The 14,147-nt window shown below is 45.6% G+C and overlaps 1 protein-coding gene and 1 long non-coding RNA gene across 12 annotated transcripts in view; both read left to right on the top strand.

Annotated features, from left to right (window-relative positions):
• The window catches only part of CYRIB (CYFIP related Rac1 interactor B), a 140,535-nt gene that overhangs the window by 100,266 nt on the left and 26,122 nt on the right, over positions 1-14,147 (top strand). For all 9 annotated transcript variants that reach the window (XM_060201371.1, XM_060201345.1, XM_060201354.1 and 6 more), the window contains one exon: positions 10,787-10,908. In XM_060201371.1, coding sequence (XP_060057354.1) covers positions 10,787-10,908 — 122 coding nt within the window. The remainder of the gene's footprint in view (positions 1-10,786; positions 10,909-14,147) is intronic.
• LOC107522484 (uncharacterized) lies at positions 3,025-4,588 on the top strand. 3 transcript variants are annotated; one of them, XR_009553230.1, is made up of 6 exons: positions 3,025-3,096; positions 3,159-3,389; positions 3,695-3,755; positions 3,819-3,846; positions 4,095-4,155; positions 4,473-4,588. It is a non-coding gene; the product is annotated as an uncharacterized LOC107522484 (long non-coding RNA). The 3 variants fall into 3 exon arrangements; XR_009553228.1 differs by lacking the exons at positions 4,095-4,155; positions 4,473-4,588 and having other exon boundaries at positions 3,819-3,879; XR_009553229.1 differs by lacking the exons at positions 3,025-3,096; positions 3,159-3,389; positions 4,095-4,155; positions 4,473-4,588 and adding an exon at positions 3,397-3,512 and having other exon boundaries at positions 3,819-3,873.

The following is a 14,147-nucleotide window of genomic DNA, read 5'->3' on the forward strand; positions in this document are numbered from 1 at the left end:
TCTTTGCCTGCAGTAGACTGCGTCTGTCTTGCTTTCAATGAATGTTCCCACTTTGCCATCTTCCTAACTGCTCTGCATGACTGAGCTATGAATTGCTGGAGTAAGATTTCTAGTGCCTTCTAGGACTAGAAGCAACCTCTGTTAGATTAGATCGTCATGATACATTTTTATGAAACTCTTAGGGGAGACATCTCTCCTAGTTGGACATTCTTTTATATGTTGAAATCTATTCTCTGATGAGAACCATTTTATTGAAGAAAAAAAAAACATTTACAGACAGGAAAATGGTGCGTAAGTATTTGGTAATAGAAGCAATATTTTTGGAAATTTTATTGGAGTTGAGACAAATTGACTGTATTTCAACTACTTTATACATTGACTAAGATATTTTCAAATATAAGTCTGTTCATGAAGGCCATTCACAGCTCAGTAATTTGGGCAGAATATTAAAAGGTAAGTGTGAACCTAAATTATTTAATCTTCACTGAAAACTTAATTTGTAAAGTTAAATTCAGTATATGTGTTTATTTCAGGAATTGACTTTTTGTTTCTGAGTCTAAATTTTAAAAATAAATAATGGGTTCACAGACCTTTAAGTAATTTGCCTTCTGTTTGTTTTATGTTGCATGACCTTTTGTTATATGGTCTAAGAGTGGCAGGTAAGTGTCATGGACTCTCATGCATGTTGGAAAGCTTTTCCGCTTATTTGGCTGTCTTTCTGCTTTAGCTTGTCTGGTTGTCAAATTAAGAACAATGATAATAAATTGGTGCTTGATGTGATGTTGCTGTTTTAACTGGTTACTAGAAAATTGTCAGGAAAGGGTGAAGAGAGAGCTTGTACCATGTGACCTCTTGAATATTTATCTGAGACTAAATCATTTGAACTGTTACTTAAGTAATTAAAATAATTGACTGTCTCTCATTTTAAAAACAAGTCAAACAAATTCCTTAAAAGAAACTCCCAGAGAGCCACGGCATTTTCCCTCAATTTCAGTTTGGTTTGTGTGACACTCAGCAGTTCATTCTGTTTTATGATTGACCTCTTTTTTCTTTTTCCTTTAAAACAGTTACTTTGAGCACATCAATTTATAGCTGATTATTCCGCGTCGTGGAATAATCCGTGATCTCCGATACTTTCTAGCTTCACACATCCCGATAGATATGCTGACAGTCTGGATACGACAGTATGGCTGTGGGGAGCTAGCAGTGCCAGTACTGGGCCTGTATTGAATCTGGGGGACGTGCTATGAAAGCAGTGTTGGCTTTCGTGACCCTTCTCAACAATTTAACGCTGCTGTTTGATACGCTACTTGATATGCATGCTCAGCATGGACTTTGGTCGGCTTGGAGATGTCAAACAGACTGCTGACTTGAAGGTTATCCTTCCCGATGAGGCCACTTACATTAGAGCTGGATTTTACTTCATCTGCATCTGTTTCAGACTTCATCTTGTATATTTTTTCTGCTATCCTGTCTTTCTCTCCCCTATCCCTCTCCCTCTCCCTCACTCCCTCTCTCCCTCTTTCTCTCTCTCTTTTTTTTTAGTCTTTGTCCCAAACTCCTTACATTTGCAGAATCTTGGCTTTGATACAGTCAAGATCTTGTTCAAGACTTGGCACTTGATATTTTTTTTCTTTTTCTTTCTTTTTTTTTAAACTAACATGTTTTGGTCAAGTGAGGAACATGAATTTAGTGAGTAGTATTTTCAATTCTATTTGAACTTGCTTTTACAGTCTGAAAATTTGGATCCTATCCTCAAATTTTTTTTAAATTTATTTTTCTTTTTGTGGCCTTTTTTATGGTTGTAGTTTTTGTTGTTATTTATGTTGTCGTTATTGATGTCGTCATTGTTAGATATGACAGAGAGAAATGGAGAGAGGAGGGGAAGACAGAGAGGAGAGAGAAAGACAGACACCTGCAGACCTGCTTCACCGCCTGTGAAGCGACTCCCCTGCAGGTGGGGAGCCGGGGGCTCGAACCGGGATCCTTACGCCGGTCCTTGCGCTTTGCGCCACGTGCGCTTAACCCGCTGCGCTACCGCCCGACTCCCCAATCCTTAAATGTTAAATACGCAGTTTAGTGACAGGAAAAGTAGAAGATTGCTCATGGCGTCCCAGTTACATTGCCAGTGAAGAGCTCCAGTATCTCCTTAAAGGCAGACATGGGTTTATATGTGTCGTTTGCTGTCTGTGTCAGCCCGTGAAGAACTTGCGAGCTGACACTAGTAGAAGAGAGTCAGGGACACGCGCGGCCGGCAAAGCCAGAGTCCGCTCATGGTTTCTTGCTTACTAGATCTCTCTCTCAGCATCTTACCTGTTTGCCTCTCGGAGGACCTAAGCATCTGGAAAAGTTCACCCTCCAAGGATACACTGCTGCAGTGACCACAGCCCATCAGGCGGGTCTTCTGTTCAGCTCTCTAGTGCCAGCCAGAATTAAATGGTCAGCACAGTTCTTGGCCAGTTCCTTATGAACTGAGAACAGAGCCACGTTCCCTCAGTAACTGCAGTACCTGAAAGCCCCACGTGGCAGAGGAGACATGCAAGACCCACACCTGAGACGCTCGGTCCGGCGCTGTGCTGTACGACCTCAGCAGTAGTGCACAGTGTCCAGGTGTCCAGACTCGTGGCTTTACTGAGCTGTGTGACCTCAGCAGCATGCACAGTGTCCAGGTGTCCAGACTCATGTGGCTTTACTGAGCTGTGTGACCTCAGCAGTATGCACAGTGTCCAGGTGTCCAGACTCATGTGGCTTTACTGAGCTGTGTGACCTCAGCAGTATGCACAGTGTCCAGGTCTCCAGATTCGTGGCTTTACTGAGCTGTGTGACCTCAGCAGTAGTGCACAGTGTCCAGGTCTCCAGACTCATGTGGCTTTACTAAGCCGTGTGACCTCAGCAGTATGCACAGTGTCCAGGTCTCCAGAGTCAGGTGGCTTTACTGAGCCGTGTGACCTCAGCAGTATGCACAGTGTCCAGGTCTCCAGAGTCAGGTGGCTTTACTGAGCCGAGCGGCCTCAGCAGTAGTGCACAGTGTCCAGGTCTCCAGACTCATGTGGCTTTACTGAACCGTGCGGCCTCAGCAGTATGCACAGTGTCCAGGTCTCCAGAGTCAGGTGGCTTTACTGAGCCGAGCAGCCTCAGCAGTAGTGCACTGAGTCCAGGTCTCCAGAGTCAGGTGGCTTTACTGAGCCATGTGACCTCAGCAGTATGCACAGTGTCCAGGTCTCCAGACTCAGGTGGCTTTACTGAGCCATGTGACCTCAGCAGTATGCACAGTGTCCAGGTCTCCAGACTCAGGTGGCTTTACTGAGCCGTGCGGCCTCAGCAGTAGTGCACAGTGTCCAGGTCTCCAGAGTCAGGTGGCTTTACTGAGCCGTGCGGCCTCAGCATTAGTGCACAGTTTCCAGGTCTCCAGAGTCAGGTGACTTTACTGAGCCGTGCCGCCTCAGCAGTATGCACAGTTTCCAGGTCTCCAGAGTCAGGTGGCTTTACTGAGCCGAGCGGCCTCAGCAGTAGTGCAGTGTCCAGGTCTCCAGACTCATGTGGCTTTACTGAACCGTGCGGCCTAAGCAGTATGCAGTGTCCAGGTCTCCAGAGTCAGGTGGCTTTACTTAGCCGAGCGGCCTCAGCAGTAGTGCACTGAGTCCAGGTCTCCAGACTCATGTGGCTTTACTGAGCCATGTGACCTCAGCAGTAGTGCACAGTGTCCAGGTCTCCAGAGTCAGGTGGCTTTACTGAGCCGTGCGGCCTCAGCAGTAGTGCACAGTGTCCAGGTCTCCAGAGTCAGGTGGCTCTACTGAGCCGTGTGACCTCAGCAGTAGTGCACAGAGTCCAGGTCTCCAGAGTCAGGTGGCTTTACTGAGCCGTGTGACCTCAGCAGTAGTGCACAGTGTCCAGGTGTCCAGAGTCAGGTGTCTTTACTGAGCCGTGTGACCTCAGCAGTAGTGCACAGTGTCCAGGTCTCCAGAGTCAGGTGACTTTACTGAGCCGTGTGACCTCAGCAGTAGTGCACAGTGTCCAGGTGTCCAGAGTCAGGTGGCTTTACTGAGCCATGTGACCTCAGCAGTAGTGCACACTGTCCAAATCTCCAGAGTCAGGTGGCTTTACTGAGCTGTGCGGCCTCAGCAGTATGCACAGTGTCCAGGTCTCCAGAGTCAGGTGGCTTTACTGAGCTTTGACCTAGCACGTTATGATTGGGCCCTCCTCAATCGCTATCAAACAGGCCATGGCCGATGCGCCACTATGTTCCATCGCTGGGGAGCCAGAGACAACCCCAACTGCCCCTGCGGCTACAGACAGATTATGACCCACATAGTCAACAACTGCCACCTCTCCAGATTCAAAGGTCTCGAAACTTTACATCAGGCTCAACCTGACGCTGTTGACTGGCTACGGAAGAAGGGCAAACGCTAGAAGAAGAAGACTGAGCCGTGCGGCCTCAGCAGTATGCACAGTGTCCAGGTCTCCAGACTCAGGTGGCTTTACTGAGCCATGTGACCTCAGCAGTATGCACAGTGTCCAGGTGTCCAGAGTCAGGTGGCTTTACTGAGCCGAGCGGCCTCAGCAGTAGTGCACAGTGTCCAGGTCTCCAGAGTCAGGTGGCTTTACTGAGCCATGTCTGAACTGTCTGAACTGGAAGACGCTTTGAAGAGGGTTAAACCAGGAACAGCTGCTGGCTATGATAACATCACCCCAGAACTCATTCTTAACCTGGGTCCCGCGGCAAAGAAGTGGCTCGCTTCATTCCTGTCCCACATCTTGGAATCTGAGTCTATGCCCAAAGCTTGGCGTCGTGCGAAGATAATAGCGGTTTTGAAACCAAAGAAAGACCCAACACTGGCCGCCAGCTATAGACCAATTTCTCTCCTCTCCGTGTGTTACAGACTCCTTGAGAGGCTGCTTCTGTCACGTATTTCTCATCTTACAGAGAAATTCCTATCACCCGCCCAAGCTGGTTTCCGCCCAGGAAGATCTACCTGCGAACAAGCCCTGGCCCTCTCAACTTACATTGAAAATGGATTCCAGAAGAATTTAAAGACGGGTGCTGTCTTTGTTGATCTCACAGCAGCCTATGACACGGTCTGGCACCGTGGTCTCCTAGTCAAGATCTCAAGATGCCTGCCTCCATGGGTGGCCAACACTATATCGTTTCTTCTCCAAAACAGAAGATTCTGGGTGCATCTGGGTGACAAGTCTAGCAGATGGAGACTTGTCTCAAGTGGCCTCCCCCAGGGCTCTGTTCTGGCTCCTACACTATTTAATATTTACATCAATGACCTCCCAGAAACTTCTTCAAGGAAGTTCATCTACGCCGATGACATCTGCTGTGCAACTCAGGCATCAAAGTTCAACATCCTCGAGGAAACACTCACGAAAGACATGTCTCTGATATCTGATTACTGTAAAAAATGGCGACTAATCCCTAGCACTGCAAAAACGGTATCATCTGTTTTCCATCTACACCATGCCTCGGCCTCGCGTGAGCTTAATGTGCAGCTTGACGATACAAGAATCCGGCATGAAGCCCAGCCAGTCTGTCTTGGCGTTACTCTCGATCGCACCCTATCATTTCATGAACATCTCATAAAAACTGCAGCAAAGGTGGGCGTGAGGAATAACATCATTGCTAGACTGGCCAGCTCCTCATGGGGCGCGAGTGCTTCCACACTACGATCATTATCTCTGGCATTATGCTATTCCACTGCAGAATATTGTGCCCCAGTATGGTTCCGTAGCCCCCGTGTCCACTTGGTCGATTCCAAATTATATTCCTCCATGAGGATAATTTCTGGAACCATCCATTCCACCCCGGTTCCATGGCTGCCAGTTCTTAGCAACATCGCCCCGCCAGATATTCGTCGGGATGCGGCATCATCTAAGTTCATTTCCCACGTCTACGCTTGACTGGACCTGCCAATATACGTGGATATCTTCGCCCACCCTGTCCAACGCTTGACGTCTCGTCACCCAATCTGGTCCCCTATGCCTACACTGAACGTCTCTGTTCCAGACTCTTGGAAACAGAGTTGGCAGTGAGCTGAGGTAAAGAACAAACACCTCATCACAGACCCCTGCGAGCGTCAACCCGGCTTTGACCTAGCACGTTATGATCGGGTCCTCCTCAATCGCTATCGAACAGGCCATGGCCGGTGCGCCGCTATGTTCCATCGCTGGGGAGCCAGAGACGACCCGAACTGCCCCTGCGGCTCCAGACAGACTATGACCCACATAGTCAACGACTGTCACCTCTCCAGATTCAAAGGAGGTCTCGAAACTTTACATCAGGCTCAACCTGACGCTGTTGACTGGCTACGGAAGAAGGGCAAATGCTAGAAGAAGAACTGAGCCGTGTGACCTCAGCAGTAGTACACAGTGTCCAGGTCTCCAGAGTCAGGTGGCTTTACTGAGCCGTGTGACCTCAGCAGTAGTGCACAGTGTCCAGGTCTCCAGAGTCATGTGGCTTTACTGAGCTGTGCGGCCTCAGCAGTAGTGCACAGTGTCCAGGTCTTCAGAGTCAGGTGGCTTTACTGAGCCGTGTGACCTCAGCAGTAGTGCACAGTGTCCAGATCTCCAGAGTCAGGTGGCTTTACTGAGCCGAGCAGCCTCAGCAGTAGTGCACAGTGTTCAGGTCCAGAGTCAGGTGGCTTTACTGAGCCATGTGACCTCAGCAGTAGTGCACAGTGTCCAGATCTCCAGAGTCAGGTGGCTTTACTGAGCCGAGCAGCCTCAGCAGTAGTGCACAGTGTCCAGGTCTCCAGACTCAGGTGGCTTTACTGAGCCCAGCACTCTGATGGGCTGAATCCAGCTTACTGTAGCTCCATGTTTGGGATCTGGAGGAAGCACTCCATACACAATCCCTTAATGGCGTTGTGCATCAGACTGTATAAAAGGAACCATTTCAGTGCGTCTGAAGTATATTTTGCTGTAATCCTGGGGTTCATAAACTCAAGACTGCATCTCGCAAGCATCTTGTGCACGCCATTTAGGATTTTCCTCAGAATACACTAGGTGACTTGCTGTGCGTGCCAGCCAGCAGCTGTTGGAAATGCAAAGGTGACCAAGATCAGCCCTGAGTACGGACAGGGTCCTCAATATGGTCAGAGAGACAGGTGGTTTTGTTTACATCATTTGCCTTCAAGGTGGCAGTGAGCAGACGTGGTTGGCATCACGGAAGAGTTTCTGATGTTGCTATTTGGATTAGGTTTTGGAGGGTGAACTAACAGTTTTCAGCGTAGTTTCTGAAGCACATTGTAGATAGAAAGAATGACACGTCCAACGGCCTTGCAGCCTGAAAGGATATTCTGTAGTCAGTAAATATGTCCTTTACTCTTGAGGTCTGGCGAGAAGTTGCTTTTCCTAAAAGAAATTTGACTTGTAAGATTCCACTTTAAGAATAATTAGTCAGCTAAGAGGTAAGGTCAGAGCTCCCCCCCCCCCCAACATCCCCCGATCAGATCTGGTGGCAGTCACGCTAATGAAATCATCCAAAAATTATGGAATTGGGCTTGTCTGACCCCCTTCTAGTTTTTGAAATGGCATGTTTTCTGCCGATGCTGCCCATTGACAGCCTCTGTGGTGACCTATTCAGTCTGAGCAACTGCTGGATCTTTTCACGTCCTAAACTGTGATTCTTGAGAGGACGGTCACTCATCTTGCTGCTCCTTCTCTATCAGACCATGGTGCTCTGTAAGTGGTGGCAGCTCCCTATTGGTTAGCCAACCCTGATTTACTTAAGTTGAACCCAGAATGGGAGGGTAGAAGTAGCTGCTCACAGGGAAAGCAGAGACAGAATCTTACTTCCTCATCCCAGTGCCTCTCACTCAGTCATACGTTCTGTCCCTGTGTCTTCTGTGTTACCTGTTCCCACCCCCGCCTTAGAAGCACATTGATAACTGCTGTGGAAATTATTTTCCCAGTTTACTCGTCCCATATTTTCAATTGCTTTTTCCCCATACTTTGAAACGTCTCTATGTCAGTGGCGTTTCCTGATACTCATTTTTCTAAAATGATAGAGGATGGTGTCCATTCTGAGATAAAGTACACACACCATCTCCTTTAATTCCTGTTGGAGGCACAGTTCCAGCTCTGTCCTCTCCTTTACACAACACTGTGTGTTGTTGATAGTGAGGTGCTGACTGCTTACTGACTGAGCTGAACTGAAGCTATTTGCCACATGCTGGGTGTAGAATTAGGGCAGAGAGACTCCTTATGGCATCTCACTATTTCCGTGACTGGCTTTTAAATTGTTTCCTCTTGTCACCCCTCTTTCCTCATACGCCATGACAACTCCAGATTTAGCAGCTATTTTGTAGTGACTAAAACGTTTTTAACTTTTCCTTCAAGCAATAAAAGCGTGATAAGAAACATGATAAGAAACAAGCTTGCTGTATCTCCCTAGTAGTAGGCACTCTGCAATAGGCGAATGCCCATTGAGCTGTGGAAGTAGTAGATTTTTATTTAAGTAATAAAACTTTCCATTCTTTGCCATGGAAAAATCAAAGTGACAAGTCTTGGCTGCATTATATGATACCTACTTTGAGAGGGGGAGAAAAAACAAGCATTGCTTGACCGTTTTCCCCTCCCCTGGTCCTCCCTCCCCCCCTGCATGACTTGCTGTCAGCCAAGTAGTGAGTGCTTGCGTGTCTGCTGTTCTGTCTCCATTTCCATAGCAGTCTTCAGCAGCTTTCAGAATTATAGGTGTGACTTACCTGTGACAGACGAAAGAAATGTCTCATCAGTGTGGAGCTGGGTATTTCTCTCAACCTTTGGGAAAGCTGGAGTCCTTCCCTTTATTTTTTTAAGCTTTCTTGGTACTTACCAAACCATTAATAATTATTAGTCGCTTCCAAGGTCTACTTAAATTTTTGTCCTAGTGTTTCTTTGTATGTAAGTCTCAGTGTCACATTTTTGTGTTAACAGCTAGCTACCACACCAAAAATACAATTGAGTACTTTCAAGTTTGAAAAGTACATTTTGATTGCTAATAGTGAAAATACTGTCGTTTGTCATGAATTCCCACTTCATGAGTTCAAACTATGATTTGTGTCTACTATTTGGTCTGTAGTTTCACAATTCCATGTGAAAAGTATATAACTGCTGTTTTTGCATGTAAAAAAGTATTTTTAAACTGAATCTGATGTAAGTATAAAAGTTATTTATTTTTTAAAAGTGTGTGTGTGTGTGTGTGTGACTTTGCAGCATATGATGTGACTAAATGTGAAAAGATACTCCTGCAGGGTGACCAATCTTAACTTGAAAAAGTCATCTAGCTGCAGCTTCTGTATCTGTATTTGACCCTCTGCAGTTTTGGATGCGGAGTCTTTTTAAATGATTTAACTGGTTCCTCATGCATAATTAGTTTGCCATAGTATTTTCATTGAGAGAACATGCTCTTTGGAATAGAAAGTTGAGAGACAGGACGACAGATAAGAGCACACTAGCCGGCTGACCGTGCACACTGAATGACCTTCTTATTGTCGCCGTAGCCATGACTTTGAGCACAGTGAGCAAGACAGTCTGGTTTACTTACAGAATACTCGCTTGTATTTTTGACCAGGTTGCAGGTTGAACAGGTGGGATTGAATTATGATTGGCCCCAAGCACAAAAGAGCTGTAATTTGAAGCTCCTTGACGCCTTTCCATTCTCCAAGGAAAGAAAGAAACGGAGCGCCATGTATTTGTGAGGAAGTGGGCCTAGTAAAGCTAGATGCCTAGTGCCTGCACTTGGCCAGGCTGTAAATGCAGTCGCTTCCTGTCTGTCCCAAGGAAAAGGTTCAGTCTGGAGAGATTGGCAGCATCATTTCTTTCTAAAATATGGGAACCATGTTTATCCTTCTAAGTGCTTTATGCTGTCTAACTAGAAAGGTTTATGAAAAGTTGAGTTTCCTTGTGGAGTATGTTCATTTCTCCACAACACACACAGTTCCTCTGGAGTATTAAGTAACATTTTCCTTAGAGAAGCTGGTGACCAAGTTATTTAAAGCGGGACTTGGCTGTCTGCAGTCTAGCTGGGGAGATGCACGCTGGGTCTGCTGTCAACATAATGCTCTGGGCTGACCCCACGGGCGCTGGAGAGGAGATGCCCGTATGTCTGTGTGCCTGGTCACACATGTCTCCACGGTGGCCTCCCTTGACTTCCCTCTCTCTCAGTCCCAAGTGGAGAGGACAGTTTCTGCGTGACTGTGACATCTGCAGCGAGAGTGTGATTGCAGCTCAAGGTGTAGTAATTCTGGAGAAGGCCCACAGCTGGACCTCAGTGTAGGAATCTTGACCTCGTGACCGTTAGCAGTGAAGACAGAATTTTTAGTGCCCGTAGAAAAGGGGACATCTAGTAACGGTTCTTTTAAAATCGTTTTTTCTGTCTCTCTTTCAACAAAATAGGTCATTGAAAGAATTTTGACAAATATTCCCCTAGGAGACTTTTCACTTTTGTTGCATTAAAACAGATCACTACTCACACATTTGTAGTCACTTTGGTACCTAAGCAGGAAGTGTGATTGTTAACATGATTACAATCTAAAGTTTTCATATTTTATGAACAAGCCATGATTTTGTGCTCAGAATAAATGGTCATGCTTGCTGCTCCCTTGTCTCTCTGTTACATTTACAAACTTGAAGGTAGTTCTTCAAAGGTGGAACTATGGAAAAATTACCCATCTTTTCTAAGAAGTGCAAAGTCAACATTGAATAAAAAGTCAGGCGTCTTTAAATATCGGGATTGCTAATTGCTTAATTCTACATGTACTAAAAATATTGTGACTAAATTTTCTTGTGCTTTCCTGCTGTCTAGATGCCCAACCTACAGAGTCTGAGAAGGAAATTTATAATCAGGTCAATGTAGTTTTAAAAGATGCAGAAGGCATCTTGGAGGATTTGCAATCATATCGAGGAGCTGGCCATGAAATACGAGAGGTAAAACAGTCTTCCTATATTTACTAATGCAATTTATGGGGTCCCTCCTTTTCTTATCCAGAATTCCATTTAAGGGAAGATCACTTCTTGCATTCTTTCAGAAGGGCTGGCAGTGATGTGCGGGGTGGGGGGCTTGGGGTGGGGGGTAGCTGGAAGCTGTTCTATAAATATGCAGTCTTGTATATTAAAGAAAGGAAATGACCTCTTTGGAGGAGTTGCTTTTGGGGAGGGAGTGTTTGTGAAATTTGCAGTGCCCTCGACAATATGCATTTCAGGTAATTTGGTCACCACGTGTTTTTGTTTGTTTGTTTTTATTTGAGGGGGGGGAGTTAATTTGTTCTAGCTGTCTGTATTCCACACGAGTGAAATCATCTGGTAGTTGTCCTTAAACTCTTTTTTATTTTAATTTTTTTATATTTTTTTGTTTTCCATTTTGTTGCCCTTGTTGTTTAACATTGTTGTGGTTATTGATGTCCTTGTTGTTGGATAGGACAGAGAGAAATAGAGAGAGGAGGGGAAGACAGAGAAGGGGAGAGAGAGGGAGAGAGAGAGAGAGAGAGACAGCTGCAGACCTGCTTCAACGCCTGTGAAGCGACTCCCCTGCAGGTGGGGAGCCGGGGACTCAAACTGGGATCCTTCTGCTGGTCTTTGCACTTTGCGCCACGTGCACTTAACCCGCTGCACCACTGCCCAACTCCCATCCTTAAACTCTTGACTTAGCATATTCACCTCCAGTTTTGCCCATGCTATTCCAAGGGATACCTGCAGTATCCTTTCTGCCTACAGAGTAGCTCCATTGCACATGTCTGTCCTGTGGCTTTCTTGCCCAGTCATGGCTGCTTTCCTGTGTGGGCTGTTGTAAGCAAACAGCTGTGAGTATAGGTGGACGCGACTCCTTTCGAGTCAGCGCTTCCATGGTGTTTGGTTGTATGCTTAGGACTGATACTGCTGCAAGGTACTTCCTTTTGTTTGTTTGTTTGTTTAAAGACACTAAAACTATTTTGCGCAGGGGCTGTGCCAGGCTGGTCCCCATCTACAGTTTGTCAGAGTCCCTTTGTCTCCACACTCTCACCAGCACTCGCCACCTGTTGATGTGCTGATGGGAGCCACTCACACAGATGTGAGACAAATGAAGTTAAAAAGCTTCTGCACATTGAATGTAGCTTCCACGAAGATAAAAAGACAGCCAAGTAACTGGGAGGAGATACATGCATAGCACATGTCTGACAAAGGTGTCAGACACCTCAGCAACAAACAACCCAGTTAAAAACTGAACAAAATACCCCCCCACACACACTTTCTTTTAAAAATTTTTAGGGTTTTCTCTCTCTCTCTCTCCCCCCTCCCCCCTCCCCCTCTGCCTTTTTTTTTTTCCCATCAGGATCACCTTTGGGGCTCATACCTGCAGGACGTTACCACTCCAGCATCCATTTTAAGTCAGAGATTGAGAGGGAAAGGAAAAAGAGAAACACGCATCATAGCTACCTCGCTTGTGGACCTTCCCCTTTGCAGGCTATACCACGGCCCTCTCTTTAGAAGTCTAAAATGCATTAAAAATGTGTAAATCACTTGTACTCTTTCGTAAGATACTTGTATTTTAAAAAACATTCTCTAAAAGGTTCATTTTAAGAGGAAGTTAATGTAAGAGTCTTTATGACTACTTACTCAAGATAATGTTGAAACCGATTCACAGTCGGCTTGGAGATAGAGTTGGTAAGATTGTGCACATGACTAGCACAGAGCACTGTCAGACACTGCTCCTGATGGAGACTTATATAGAGTCTTTCGTATCATTCTCAAATAGAAAAAAATCGGATTCATGATGCATATGAAATGTAGCTTATTCTCTGGAATAAACCACTGGAGTGGGCACTAAGAACCTTCCACTAGTATTCTGATAACCTCTGTACCCTTCCCAGCATCTTTTAAAATACTAGCTCCAAAACAGTCTTACCAGTTATGTTCGCTAAATGCAGTTTGCAACTTGGGCCATTATGGTTCCTGTTACCAAAACCATTAATCAGACAGGACTTGGGAAAGATGAAGAAACTAGAGCTGTCAGGAGAATTGGAAAGTGTAAACTGTAAAAGAATGAACGGTGTCTTCAGCTCCAGGACCAGCACAACAAAGTTTACTCTGTTGTGAAAAACAGGTGACACAGTCGAACACACACCTTACTATGTGATGTGCCACGGTCCTGTGTTCAGTCCCTGGTGGGTGAGTGAGTGAGTGGGTGGGTGGGTGGGTGGATGAGTGAGTGAATGAGTGAGTGAGTAGGTGAATGAGTGAGTGAGCAAGTGGATGAGTGAGTGAGTGAATGAATGAGTGAGTGAGTGAATGAATGCGTGAGCAAGTGAATGAGTGAGTGAGTAAATGAATGAGCAAGTGAATGAGTGAGTGAGTGAGTGAATGAGTGAGCAAGTGAATGAGTGAGTGAGTGAATGAATGAGTGAGTGAGTGGGTGAATGAGTGAGTGGGTGAATGAGTGAGTGAGTGGGTGAATGAGTGAGTGAATGAATGAGTGGGTGAGTGAGTGAGTGAGTATGTGAATGAGTGAGTGGGTGAATGAGAGTGAGTGAATGAGAGTGAATGAGTGAATAAATGAGTGAGTAAATGTATGAGTGAATGAGGTTAAATTTTTGCAAGAAGAGGTGGATAGACTTCTCGAATTTAAATCATTTCTGAGTAATATATTTTCTTCCTGATATATAGACTGTTGCTGAAATTGTACTTGAGGCTAAAATGGCTTCTGCTGTGTCAGCATTGTGTTTAAGTCTCATGTAAAATTGTTATATAAAAAGCCAAGAAAGGGTGCATATGAGGTCCCTGTCACAAGGCATATTACTTAGACAGCAACTTTGGTGCTGCTTACTCAGAGCACCTATCTAGCTGTCTGGTTTCACTTGTGTCTTGATTTCTTTTTAAATTTTGTGTGGATAATCAGCACTTGTGCCTTGGAAAAATCCAAGCCTGTTAGAAACCTCTGATATTATTTACAGTTCCCAGTTAGGAGTTCCAGCTTCCAAAGAGTATGCTTAACTTGCTTAAAGATACTAGAAAAAAGAAACAGGTGTTAGGAAAGAGCACTGCATACCATCAAGGATCAAGAAATGCACCTGTGGGGACCGGGTGGCGTCACACCTGGTAGGAAGCACATGCTCCCGTGCGCAAGGCTCTGGGTTCAAGCCCCTGCGGGAGGAGAGTTGCATGAGCAGTGAAGCAGGAGTCTCTTTCTCCCT

Source organism: Erinaceus europaeus, chromosome 1 (assembly GCF_950295315.1).
Source record: "Erinaceus europaeus chromosome 1, mEriEur2.1, whole genome shotgun sequence".
NCBI classification, from domain to species: Eukaryota; Metazoa; Chordata; class Mammalia; order Eulipotyphla; family Erinaceidae; genus Erinaceus; species Erinaceus europaeus.